Source organism: Balaenoptera borealis (assembly GCF_965194805.1).
Source record: "Balaenoptera borealis genome assembly, chromosome: 2".
NCBI classification, from domain to species: domain Eukaryota; kingdom Metazoa; phylum Chordata; class Mammalia; order Artiodactyla; family Balaenopteridae; genus Balaenoptera; species Balaenoptera borealis.
In genome coordinates, this window is record NC_138867.1 from 34268741 (window position 1) to 34283276 (window position 14536).

At 33.6% G+C, this 14536-nt stretch overlaps 1 protein-coding gene across 6 annotated transcripts in view; it reads right to left on the minus strand.

Annotated features, from left to right (window-relative positions):
- Positions 1-14536, minus strand: part of RICTOR (RPTOR independent companion of MTOR complex 2) — a 118736-nt gene that overhangs the window by 73276 nt on the left and 30924 nt on the right. For all 6 annotated transcript variants that reach the window (XM_082382152.1, XM_082382154.1, XM_082382151.1 and 3 more), the window contains one exon: positions 12985-13082. In XM_082382152.1, coding sequence (XP_082238278.1) covers positions 12985-13082 — 98 coding nt within the window. The remainder of the gene's footprint in view (positions 1-12984; positions 13083-14536) is intronic.

A 14536-nucleotide genomic window follows, 5' to 3' on the forward strand; every position in this document is an offset into this window, starting at 1 on the left:
GTCTAACAGAAATTACTACTTTACCATGTTCTCAATAATATGAGACTCTAATACTTCAACTCCATTTACTCCTCTCACCTTTCACTTTTCTTTTTTTCTATCTTTTAAGCCCCAAAAGACATTATTTTTGTTTTTAGTTAACATTTAGTCAATATCAATTTATATTTACTCTCAAATTCACCACTTCCATTATTCTTCACTCCAGTGGTACCTTTATGGGATGTTCTCTCTTCTGCCTAAAGAATCCTCAGTTCATTGTTGTTGATCTGTTTTATTGGTATCTTCATTTGTTTTATAGCCAAGGTTGCTGGCAATGGATTTTTTTGGTTTTTGTTTGTCCAGAAATGATTTTTTTCCACTTATGTTTTTGGAGGACATTTTGCTGGATTTATATAAATTTTTAGGTTTGCTCTTTTCTTAAAACAATTTCAAGATGGCTTCCATTGTTTGTTGAGAAGTCTGATATGAGTCTTACTGTTGGCTCCTATGAAGGTCTTATCCTTTTTTTCAGACTCCTTTCAAGATTTTTTTATCTTTGATTTCAGCACTCTTGCTGTTGAAGGGTGGTTTTATTTGCATCCCTCCTTAGGGAAAACAGAAATTTCCGAACCTCTAGGTTGATATATTTTATCAGTTTTAGAAAATTCTGTATCTCTTCAAAAGCAGTTTTGCCCAATTCTCTCTCCTCTTTTTCTGGTAATTCAAATGTTCGATCTTTTTGTGTATACCACAAATCTCTAAGTCCTCTTTTCTGTTTTCTCCTTTCTCTTTTTTTTCTGTCCTCCAGCTGGGTATTTCCTATTTATTTATCTTCTGATAAGTCTAATCTTCTATTATACCTATCTAGTGAGTTTTTAATTTTACATACCGTGTTTCCATTTAACTTTGTACACGTCCAATATCATAATGAAAAAATCTTCATTTTTCACCTATTTTCTCCATAGTTTCCTCTATTTTCTTGATATATTAACTACATTTTAAATATTTAAAGTGCTTATCATCTAAATGGATATGAATGATGTAGATAATCTCTGAGTCTGTTTTTATTATCTGTTTTTCCTTTTGTTCTGGTCATGTAGTCCTGTCTTTTGGTGGATCCTATAATCTTTGTACATAAAAACTTGCAGAGATTCCTGACTACGTTATCTTTCTCCACAAAGGGTTCATCCTTCTCTTTGTCAGGCCAATGGACAATGGTGAGTCCATATTAGGCTGCTGCCCTGGTAATACTCAGTCTACCTCTGGTTTTTCCCCCAGGTTTCAACTGAAAGCTTGTTGTTCAGGGGACCAATCTCAAGAGGATGACATGTCTCACTTTTGTTTTATAAACACACTAGAAAGTCCACCCTGATTTTCAAAGATTTTCTGCTTAGGATTTTATATTTCCCATCCCAGGATTCAACAAATAAATGTACTGAGGGGAGAATCTCCTTTTACTTGATTTCTCCCATTTGATGGTCTCCATCAAAAGCTCTGTGCTGTTTTTCCCATGTTTCAGCAACAGTACTCCTGGGACTACAGTCTAAATTTTTAGCTTCCTGTCCACATTCCACATTAGCCAGTATCCCCCAGGTAAATGTTGCTAGAGAAGTTAGATCATCTCCACAAGATTCTCTCTTCTCTGAAGTCTTGGTTCCTACCCCACTTACAGCCAGAGTAGTTGCCTGATGCCTTCAAACAGGCTTTCCTTTTTTTTTTTTTTTTTTTTTAATTAAGAATACTGATCTAATACTAGCTATTTGCACCCCACCTGGATGACAACATATTATGTTGATCTAGTCTGAGTTTTGAAAACTGAGTTTTATCTAAAAGTTACATAAAGCTTCTCAAGTTATTTATTGGGCCTAACTGAAAAGGATTAAAGAGAAAGTTGATCATTTCATTAACATGAAGGATCAGAAGGGTCTTCAAGTGCTATTATTACTCTCCCTCAGTAAGAAGTTATGAAGTTATAAACTAACCAGTGACCAGCACATCTGCCTCTGTGAAAAGCACAATATTGTAGCAAAAAAACTAACGATATAAACTCACTGTTCTATTGGTAGGATCCTTGTAAAACTTCCTGTCCAATTTCTTCTTCAGAGGCAAAAAAAAAAAAAAAGATGTTGCAAATAGAACAGGGTAGGGGATAGGAACACAGGAACCCTCAGATACTGTAACATTTTCATAGCAGGGGAAAAGACTATAAAAATGATCACTTTATGTGGCAGGAAACTGCTGTGTAAATAGGTAAATAGGCAAAACAAGCTAAAAAGCTTTCCTTCACAGGCCGTTATCCAAAATGATTATACTGGTATTCCTATAAATTCCTTAAAATTCTGAAATATGATAAACAAAGAAGGTTTAGAGTGTCAAAGAGTATGAAAAAAATTTTATTTATTGTTTTTATTGTGTTTTGTTATACAATGTTGTAAGTACTTAAATACTGAGAAGGATGAGACTTTTTATACATACGTATATCAATAGAACTAACACACCACTGTAAAGCAATTATACTCCAATAAAGATGTTTAAAAAAAAATAATAATAATGTAAGATTTCCTAAGCTTTGGGACAAGACAGGAAAATTTCTATACCTCTAGAAAACCAATGGCATACCTAAAATTTTAAAAGTTAAATAATATATTAGTCAAAAATATTTGGAAAAACATGATAGGCAAAAGGTTTAGGCCCTATATTAGTTTGCTAGGGCTGCTGTAACAAATACAGCAAATTTCGTGGCTTGTAACACAGAAATTTATTTTCTCATGATTTTGGATGCTAGAAGTCCAATATCAAAGTGTCTTGACACAGTTTCTTTATTCTGAGGGCCTCGCTCCTTGGCCTGTAGATGGCTATCATCTCTCTGTGTGTCTTCACATGATCTTTCCTCTATGTGTGTCTGTGTCTTTAGCTTTTCTTATCAGTACATCAGTCATATTGGATTAGGGACCACCCATATAATTCCATTTTACCTTAATTACCTCTTTAATGGGCCTATCTCCAAATAGAGACACATTCTGAGGTACTGGGATAGAGCTTCAACAAACAAATTTGGGGGTTGGGGCGGAGGATGAAGCACAATTCAGCTCATAACACTCCACCCTCACAGCAAAGTAATATGGGCAGGACCTTATAATGTGAAGGTCTAAACAAACTGCAGAAAGATTTATCAGAAGAGGCAAAGAAAATGCACAAAGAATTTACTGAAGAAATAATACTGATAAATAAACATGACATATTTCCTATTTCCTAAAATCTGAATCAAATACATTGGAAAATGCTATTTAAATAAAGCTTAACAAACTCGCAAGAAACTATTTTTTAACATGATTATACCAGATAAGAAAATACACTGTTGATGGAATTATAAACTAAACACATATTGTAAAGTAAATTGGAAAAATGCACCAAAATCAGGACCTGCTTTTGGTGATTTATATTAATAATTTAAAATGTAAAGTAGGTTCAAGCACAAGATCCTTATGACATAATTTACAATAATAAGGAACTAGAAACAAAATGCTCATAAAGGAGGAACCTTATGCAGATGTTAATATTATATAATACTGAAACACAAGGAATAACCTGCATAATGTATTGGTTAGGGAAAATATTCTAAAAGATATACATTTTTTAAAAATATATACATTTTTAAAGAAGTCTATACATCAACATTTTAACATCAAAAAATGAAAGTACACTAATAAGGACCTGCTGCCTAAAAAAAATAAATAAAATAAAATTCTAAATAAATAAATAAATAAATAATGAAAAAAAAAGAAGTACAATCATAGGTGATTTATTTTCCTTTCTGTGCTTTTCTGTATTTTATAAATGTTTACAATGAATATCTATTACGTACCTAATCTGGGAAGGGTTATACATACAGTACAGTATTCATAAATAGTAACAGAATTAGCATTTATTGACTATTAATCTTGTCAACCCTAGAAAGTAAGTAATATTTTGGTAAATAAAGACTACTGAGGCTAGAGATGGTAATATGACTTCCAAACACCACAAAGCTATTAAGTGGTAAAGCCAGAAATCAAACCAAACCAGTCTAAGTCCAGAGCCCAGTGAAATGTGACTATACTTTAGTATTAAAATTATCTACATGGGAAAAGAAAAAACAAAAACAAACAAACAAAAAAATGTACATGGGGGAAAGGGGTGGATTTAAAAATAGAATAACTGAACATTACCATCTTATTTCATTTCTCCAGCCTCAAAAATGGTATGAATCAAGAGTCTGGAGAACCACACTCTGGCTATAAACACATAAAATGAGTAAGTGAATTTATTATTTTTTTCCCAGAACAGCTAACTAAAAACACACATACAAATATTGCCCATTTCAAAGGATTAAAACACACACAAAAAGAACCTTATCACTACACTACTAAAAATAATTTAGTATTCATTTGAGATTCCCCAGATATTTCAGATTACTAGCACTGTCACTATATGGTACCATATATTAATGAAAAGGAAAAATAAAAGGACTCCTTATCATGGTGTTATCACTTAGACCTTGGATATATTCTAATTCATTAACTTAAAAAAAAAATTCTAAGCTTCATTTTTCTATTATTAACATATAAGATACTGTGCTTTTAAAATGGGAGAAATGTTGCTTTCTTAAAACAACTCCATTTCTAAAAAGGCAGTGTTTCCATTCTTCTGCTACAGTTTGTTAATAAAATGAAATGCTTTGAAATGTAGAAGTATAAAAAAATCTTACCCTGTCAAGGGTTAGTTTCTCCCCTAAGTATGTACTTGGTTCTCTTTTCCTGCATTTTCTTTTTCACACTTACTAGATATCCTTGCAGAAAACTATAGATTCAGAGAAACATAATTTCAAAATTACTCCCCTTCTCAAACCAAAAAATGTATGACTGTTCACTATTTAACATTTGCTAGAATTAGCAGTTTTGTTGACAGGTAAAAATTTTTTCAAAGTTATTATTATGATTTCCAAAAAGCACACACAATTAGGAAATTATTTAGAAAGGAGTTTCATTTTCTACTACCTAATATAAATGTATTTGAACTGCAAGAAATGTTTCTGAGAAAAATGTCCACTCAGTTGGAAACTGGAAAATCACCAGTAACAACTAAAAAACACTTTGCAATGGAACACAGCATATTAGTCATAATCATCTGCCTATTTTCCAGGGACAGTAAGAGATATTAGGGCTATGCTTTCAATGGTGGCTAAATTGTGCTGTCATATTGTTTACAGAATTATAGAAGAGGGTCTTATTAATCAGTCTTAAATGAAAACATCCCTTTTGAATTAGAATTATCCCACGCAGAGACTAAATTTTCTATATGTAAATAATTCACATATATCAGGAATAAGAAATCAGAGAAGACATTGATAAGATTCTAAATTTTCGATTATCAAAGACGCATTCGCTTTCACTTTTAATCACCAGGAGTTCATCTATTGTTAAGTTTCAAAACATTAGGAATAAATTATTTTAATAAAAATTTTTTGTAGTGACTGACTCACTACCTTACTAATCATCTGATTTAAATAAACCCTACAAATCAAACCCTTTAACTCTTTTTTTTTTTAACATCTTTATTGGAGTATAATTGCTTTACAATGGTGTGTTAGTTTCTGCTTTATAACAAAGTGAATCAGCTATACATATACATACATCCCCATATCTACTGCCTCTTGCATCTCCCTCCCACCCTCCCTTTCCCACCCCTCTAGGTGGTCACAGAGCACTGAGCTGATCTCCCTGTGCTATGTGGCTGCTTCCCACTAGCTATCTATTTTACATTTGGTAGTGTATATATGTCCACGCCACTCTCTCACTTTGTCCCAGCTTACACTTCCCCCTCCCCGTGTCCTCAAGTCCATTCTCTAGTAGGTCTCCGTCTTTATTCCCATCTTGCCCCTAGGTTCTTCATGACCATTTTTGTTCGTTTGTTTTTTAGATTCCATATATATGTGTTAACATACAGTATTTGTTTTTCTCTTTCTGACTTACTTCACTCTATGACAGACTCTAGGTCCATCCACCTCACTACAAATAACTCAATTTTGTTTCTTTTTATGGCTGAGTAATATTCCATTGTATATATGTGCCACATCTTCTTTATCCATTCATCTGTTGATGGACACTTAGTTTGCTTCCATGTCCTGACTATTGTAAATAGAGCTGCAATGAACATTGTGGTACATGATTCTTTTTGAATTATGTTTTTCTCAGGGTATACGCCCAGTAGTGAGATTGCTGGGTCGTATGGTAGTTCTATTTTTAGTTTTTTAAGGAACCTCCATACTGTTGTCCATAGTGGCTGTATCAATTTACATTCCCACCAACGGTGCAGGAGGGTTCCCTTTTCTCCACACCCTCTCCAGCATTTATTGTTTGTAGATTTTTTGATGATGGCCATTCTGACCGGTGTGAGATGATATCTCATTGTAGTTTTGATTTGCATTTCTCTAATGATTAATGATGTTGAGCATCCTTTCATGTGTTTGTTGGCAATCTGTATATCTTCTTTGGAGAAATGTCTATTTAGGTCTTCTGCCCATTTTTGGATTGGGTTGTTTGTTTTTTTGATATTGAGCTGAAACCCTTTAACTCTTAACTCTGGGAAAGAGATAGGCAGAAACAGCAAGAAGAACGCTGAATTGGTAAATTTAAACAATGAGAATCTCATCCTACCTCAACTACTGACTGAATTACTAATTAACCTTCAATCATTAGGTAGCAATTTCTTCAATTCTATCTTATAAAAATGCCTGCCTTACCACATAGGTTTGTTAATATTAAGAATAAATTACTGTTGATGCTTAGAAATCATTAAAGACCTTTCAAAATGTTAAGAATTAGCATCCTAACAGTGACTTAAAATGCTAAATTATTAGACATCACATATTTCACTGGTGTTCAGTCACTCCTCACCCCATGTGTTTTTATGACTATCAGTCACAATACCTAGCTTAATGTCACTAAATAGGACCAGAGTTCATGCAGAAGTTGTAAGAGAGGGCTACCCTCTCCTTTTATGACTGAAAGCTATAAAGATGATGTATCTTACTTAGTCATATGGAAAGTGTTTGAGAATGAAGCTAACCTAAAAGAAAAGAGCTGAGAAATGGAAAGACAGAATGCAATTAACATTTTTTCAACCCCTAGGTCATTCTGCCTGAAATTAAGACCTGACATGTGGTCTTCCTCATCATGAGAGTAAATAACTTCCTTTTATTGATACTTCAGCTCAGTTGAATTAGGTTTGTTAAATTTGTTACTTATAAACCAACTTAAGCATTCAATATCATCAGAAGTCTGCAATTATTTTATGAGCATAACTATTAAATTTAATTTTTTTAATATAAACAAAACAAATACTGTTACATAATATCTTATCTTTAAATGGGGTATGGGGCTTCCCTGGAAGTCCAGTGGTTAAGACTCCACACTTCCACTGCAGGGGGCACTGGTTCGATACCTGGTTGGGGAACTAAGATCCTGCATGCCGCATAGCATGGCCAAAAAATAATATGAATGAATGAATGAATGAGGAAAAGGTTTTGATAACATGTCACTGGTATATTTTGCCTATTAAAATCCATGTGCAGCATCAATCTATTGGTTATCATTAATCCATAGAACTTTCTTACAAATACTAAAATAATCAAAGGGGGCTATCAACAATATTATATTCTGACAAAGTTAAAATAGAAGTCTAAACCATCTCTAGGCAATAAAAATGTCTGAGCTGCTTATTAAAATTATTAACTTTAAAAAATATATAATGATCAGTTAAAACTGGGCAGTTAAATGCTATTCCCATTTTACTTATATGGCTCTGAAGGTTAACTAAACAGTTCTCCTCAATGAGCAACAGAAAGAATAATCCAAACTTCAAAAAATCTTATCACAAATTAGAATTCCACAGCATAGTCTTTTCAGAAGGCAATTTATAAGTAGGTTTTAAAATACAAAGTACAAATGCTCTTGGCTAAATAATTACAGTTTTACAATTCTATTCTACACAAGACAGTACACAAGAGTGTTACTAATGCATTAATTTAAAATGCAAAAAGGAGGAAAAACTTGTATTTTCTAATGATGGAATGATTAAACAAATTACAGTATATGTATTACGCATATGTCTGTATACTTGGATGCACATACATATACAAACATATGGATGGATATGCACACACACATACATCTACCAACACACATATGCAGCTACTAAAAAGTAGATCTACGTTTATAGAACAGGAAAGGACTCTATGATATATCAGAAAGTGTAAAAAACACAAACTACAAATCCATAAATCTCAAGATCTCATTGAAAAAAACCTTTATGTATACATATAATAAATGGTAAATAAACTGAGCGTTATATTAGACACTTTGTTTTGTTTAGCTTATTTAATTCTCACAACTCACTGAAATACACACACACACATATTTATAATTATATCAGAGAAGAATAAATACTTTCTAGTGGTTACCTGTGAGGAACGGTATTTTTGTCAGGGTAAGGAGGTGGATGGGAAGGAGATGTGAGAGAGGAATTTCACTTTTTACCATATATTGTTTAGTACCATTTAAATTTTTATATTTAACTTATATAATTTTTAAGTTTTTAAAAACAGAACAAAATAAAGATTCCTCTGGAGCTTTTAATATATGAGATTAAATATAGGAAAAGAGAACTTTAAAATGTAAAAGAGCTAAAATATTTTCATCTTTAAAAACAAGTCTTTAGATTATGAGCATGTTGTCAGTTTTAAAAATAGAATACTAAGATTATATTCATCAGCAGCCTGTTATACACATTACTTTATCTAGTGAAATGATGTCAGAAGGCAAGCATGGGTGTGTGACATTCACATGGTTCTAGGATCACAACACTAGCACCCTCTCTTCATACCTTAAAAGGAGGTTTAATTCTGTAGATAAAGGCCACCCTCTACAACATTTTAGCCCCACTGATCTACTAAATTAACTTAATCCTGGTTTGTTTTGTTACTTAATAACAAAACAAATGCTAGTACAACAAAAACTCTTATTTAAACTGCAAAATCATCCCAATGTAATACAATACCTTTAATTAAACACTTGATATGTGCCAGGATTTGGGGAAGAGAGGGATATAAGAGTAAAAAAATAGATACTACATATTTCTTATATTTAATAAACTCAGTTTAATAAGATAGTCACACACAATAAATAATAATGATAATAAGAGAGCAGATAAAATTTAGTAGACACATATATAACCTATTATAGGAACACAGTGAAGGGTGACCAACCAACTCCTGTCTAACTGGTCTCCTGGAATCATAATCCTGTTTCTTATTTTCTTATTCTATAGAGCTATTCTTAGAGATTTCTAAGAATTTATAAATTTTACTCTGTAAGTTAATGAACTTACAGATTTTAAAAGAATACCGGCTCTGTAAATATTTATTAACGTAGCTCGCTAACAAAATGGAATTCAAAGACGCATTATATTATGATTAAATTCAATAAGCATTTATTTTGTGCCAGGTATTTGGAGAAATTTTATAATAAAACCTACAGACCTTTATTTATCACCTAGGGGATGACTCTGTCCCCTAGGAAACATTCGGCAATGCTTTGAGACATTTTTGCTTGTGACAACTGGTGGAGGTGTGCTACTGGTATCCAGTGGGTAGAGGCCAGGGATGCAGCTAAACACACTACAATGAACAAGGCAGCTTCCCAAAACAAATAATTATCTGGCCCAATATGTCAATGTTGCTCATGCTGAAAAACCCTGTTACAGTAACAGCTTACCAACCTGCAACTCAAGCTATTAAGCAGACTCACCTTTTTAGAGTCAACAAAAATTCCTGAAAAGTGGCAAAAAATGCAAAAGGAAACAAAAAACAAACCCTAGGTTGTAAGGCATTACCTGTTATGGAGTATATATTATGTACCAGGCACTGTACTGACACCTCGCTTCTAATTGCAGCAAAATTATCTCTGAGTAAAGAAATCTGCCCGAGACTGCCTTGTTAGGGTCAGAGCTGGGCTGTAAGACCCCGTTTACTTGATCTGAAGTTCATGCTTTCCTCACTGTATCACCAGGCAGCCAAGTGAGTTTTTATCAAGTCTCATGTTCATAGATTTTACTAACTGAACAGCCCCTCACACCCTGACCCAAGGTTTAGTCCCTCATATTGTAGAAAAATTTCAGTAAGTATGTTTATCTGATTTTTAAATCCATAAATAATTTAAAACAGCATATAAGAGGGCTGCTACAAGCCCTTTTCAGAGAGAAATATGAAAACTGTAAACAAAGGATATGGCAAAACAAAAAACAAACAAGAATATGAAAAGCTCAAAAGCCTAGGGCCTTCATTACAGAGACGCATCATTCTATACTCTACAGTGGTATGATGGCGGAAGGGAAGGAGAGAAGAAACAGGGAAGGAAGGAGGAATGGGGGAAGCAGATAGGGAAGGGTGAAGAGGGAGGAGATGAAGCAGGGAAGGAGGTAAAAGGGGAGGAGGAGAGTAGAGGGAAGGAGAAACGGGAGAAGAGACTGGGAGAACACAAATCAAGGAGAGACCAAGTGGAGGGAACAACTTAGTGAAATACTATGGGAAAAATTCAAAAAAACAAAGAAATGGAGGAGGGAAAAAGGGAGAGAGGGCAACTGACCTTAACCCTAGAGAAACTGGGATCTAGACAGAAATAAATGGAGAATAGACAAGGGAAAAAGAGAGGTGTCCAACAGATTCCTAGAAACAGATGTTTAAAGCACTCCTATTCCAAAAAGTTCTGTATGTGCACTGTCCATTACGGTTAGTAGTCACTAGCCACACACAGGTGGCTGTGAGCGTGGAAATACGGCTAGCCTGAATTGAGATGTGCTATAAGCATAACATACACACTTGATTTCAAAGATTTAGCATGAAAAAATATTAAATATCTCATTAATATTTTATACTAATTACATAATGATAATAATGTGGATATACTGGACTAAAGAAAATATATATTAAAAATAATTTCACATTTCCTTTTACTTTTTTTAGTGTGGCTACTAGAAATTTAAAATTACACACGTGGCTCACATATATTTCTACTGCATAGTGCTGCTGTAGATTTTTTAGATTGCTTTAGTACCCATTCTGGTGCCAAAGTGGAATAACAGAAATCATTGCAATTCTTACATTCATTCCCAACTTACAGAATCCCAGTTGTCAAGAGATGTGGAACTACGTATCTAGATATCAACCTGACTGTGACAGGAACCATGAGTTCAAACAGGACAAAAACCTCTACTAATTGTTTTTAACAGTTAAATCTAGGCAAGTGGTAAGACGTATTATTATTAGGGTTGGGTGAAGAATGATGACATAAAACTGAGAAATTTAATAGAGGGAGTGAAACCAGGAGATGCCATTTGCAACCGTGGAACAACTCTAGGTCTTAAAATCTTGGTATTATCTGACTAGCACACTGAAGAAATGTATTTGAAGACTTTCATTACATTGATAAAAATGAAAATATACACAGGGATATTTTTGAAAACCCCTTCACAAGCACTCATTCAGTGTTTTTGAAAGTTGTTTTTAAAAAAATCACTTTGTCATCCCTCGTACAAAATAATTTTCTCAACTGTTATATAAAAATAAAATGCCAGAATATTTCAAAGTTTCACTAAGAAAAAAATAAATGCATATGTCTGTTTCCCTAACTATGAAAAGAAAAAAACTAATCTATTTTGTAAATATTTATCACACAACACCATATTGAAAAAAACAACTTGGTTACATAGTGACTATATTCTCGTCCCCTTCTATTTCTATGAAATAAAATCAAATCCAAGCCACAGTCTAACTACCAGGTAGCAAAGAATTAAACATTTTGGAAGGATTAAAACAGTGCCGCTCAAACTTTAATGTACACCCAAATTCACCTGAGATATTCATTAAAATGTAGATTCTCGTTCGGTAGGTCTGGGGTGGGGTCAAAAACTGTACATATCAAACAAGCTCCAAGGTGACACCAATGCTGCTGGTCTATGGATCACACTTTGAGTAGTAAGGGGTTAGAACAAACAGTTATTCCTACATTTAAAATGTACAACAGGGAACTATACTCAGTATTTTGTAATAGCCTATAAGGGAAAAGAATCTGAAAAAGAATACATATATATGTGTACGCATATATATGTAATCTGAACCACTGTGCTGCACACCTGAAACTAACATGACAATATAAATCAACTCTACTTCAACAAAAATTTAAAAATAAAACAATAAAATAAAATGTATAACAATTTATATTTAGTAAACTAAAAAGGGAAAAAAAATTTCCCAAAGAAGGCATTTTGCTCTCTATTTATGGCATCACCTCAAATAACAGGCATTTTAGTGTTTCCAAGAGTTGGCTGTCCAGCATTACCAGGCTCAAAAGCACACCAATCCATCTATCAAACTTGGGAATTCTTGGCTGCTAACAGAGATCAAGTCAATATTTATTTGGGACAAGGGCCCCGACATTTATCTTGAGCTCTAATTGAGATCCAGATAATGGGAAAAGAGTATTAGGGAAAGAGAGGAAGTTGTAATACTTCTCTGGAAATGATTACACCTATGAAAAGCAACACACACGTACTTATGTACAAACATATTTATCCTATAGTATCACATAAAAATGAATATAAAAAGGCAAAAGAAATACATCATTGTGTGAGTAACAGTGGAGACTGAATTATGGACTTCTCAGTGTTTTTTTTTCTTTATTCGCTTCTGAACCTACCAAATTTTTTACAAGCGTATAATGCTTCCCATTTTTCAAATATACTTTTAAATTTAAAAACATATGACAAAAATCCATGAGAAGTAGCAGAGGAAAGCACTAATACTGAAGGAATACTCAAGAATTTCTTGTTAATGTTGGTTAAGAAGCATCTAATGAGTACAATAAGGAAAAAAGAATTTAAGATGGTAATATAAAGAATGAACTTACTTACCTTAGTAAAGTTATTCAGATGGCCTAGCTTTCTCATATTTGATACTCCTTGCAATTTGGCCACATTTTGGAGAATCTCCCTTAAGTTATCAGACGGTTCTAGAACAGACAAAAGAAATTTAACATAATTTTAAAAGAGTATTTTCTTAACCAAACACACAAACCGTGTAGTATTAAAACTTCACAACTTTGGCTCTTGGTTTCTTTAAAGTCTTACACTCTCTCTCAAATCTATCTACTTAGGAGACTTCAAAGTCCATGTGGATGACTCACTGAATGACCTTCACATCTCTACTCCACTTATACCTACGGTGCAACTCTGTATCATCACCTGGAATTATTCAACCACTCATTCTTAAATTTTAACCCCAACCCCAAGCACAACTTTCACTTCTGGCCACAATGTACTGACACAATAGTAACAGGCACCAAAAATACTGTCCTATTTGAATCAACCAAAAAACGTAACAAAACATATAAAATGATAGTTCAAGACACTGGACATCAAGAAGTAAAGAAAAATAATCCCTGAGAAATGAGAAATAAGCAACCATGCTCTACAACTGCCCCAGCTTACTGTCTTTAGAGAGTTTCCAGGCCTTGGTGCTGAGAGGAGAAACCCAAACTGTCTGAGTTTAAGAGACAGAGCTCAGAGTCCAAGGAGACCAAAAAGTGTTAGAGAAGAGAGCACTGCACAGAGAGAGAACACTGGATAGCTGCAAAGGGATCCCTTATGTAGTCAATATAGCAATGATTGGTGCATGTTTGTGAGGAAATTACCACTCGAAAGAATTAAAGGGATGAGTACCTTGTGTTCACACAGCACAGGGAGCAGTGCTTGTTCCTAATGGCCATATTGAAAACCTTAACAGTGCATGGGGCATTGGTTAGAGTATTCAGAAAAGTCTTGGCTTAGTGGTGGGGAACAATCACATACAGACTAAACATTTCTTTGATCCCACCTAACAAATCTCCAAAGCAAGACTTGAAAGAATTACACTGTTTCCAAGTGACTAAAATGTGTCTCAGACCAAAGCTCAAGAAGAATCATAAGAACAGAAAAAATAGGGAACACCTAATGAAGCAAAATTTACAATGATTAGCATCCAAATATCATCAGACATACAAAGAAGCAAAGTCATACTATGACTCATAGTAAGCAGAAAAATTAATCAACTGAAAATGACCCAAAGCTGAACTGTTAAAATCAGCAGAAAAGGACATTAAAACAGTTTTTATTTATAACTGTAGTCTATATGTTCAAAAACTTAGGGAGAGGCATGAAAAGTGTAAAAAGCACTCAAATTGAATTTCTGGAGATGAAAACTACAATGTCTCAGATGTAAATATACTGGATGGGAATAAAAGCATAATGGCTTTTATAGAAAGTAAGAATTGTGAATTTGAAGACAAAGCAATAAAAACTATCCAAAATGTAACACAAAGGGAACAAAAAATAAATGAAAAGACTATCAGTGAACTATGGAGCTTCAAGCAGCCTAACACAATTACAATAAGTGTAACTGGAGTCCTCAGAGGAAAAAATTAGGTGA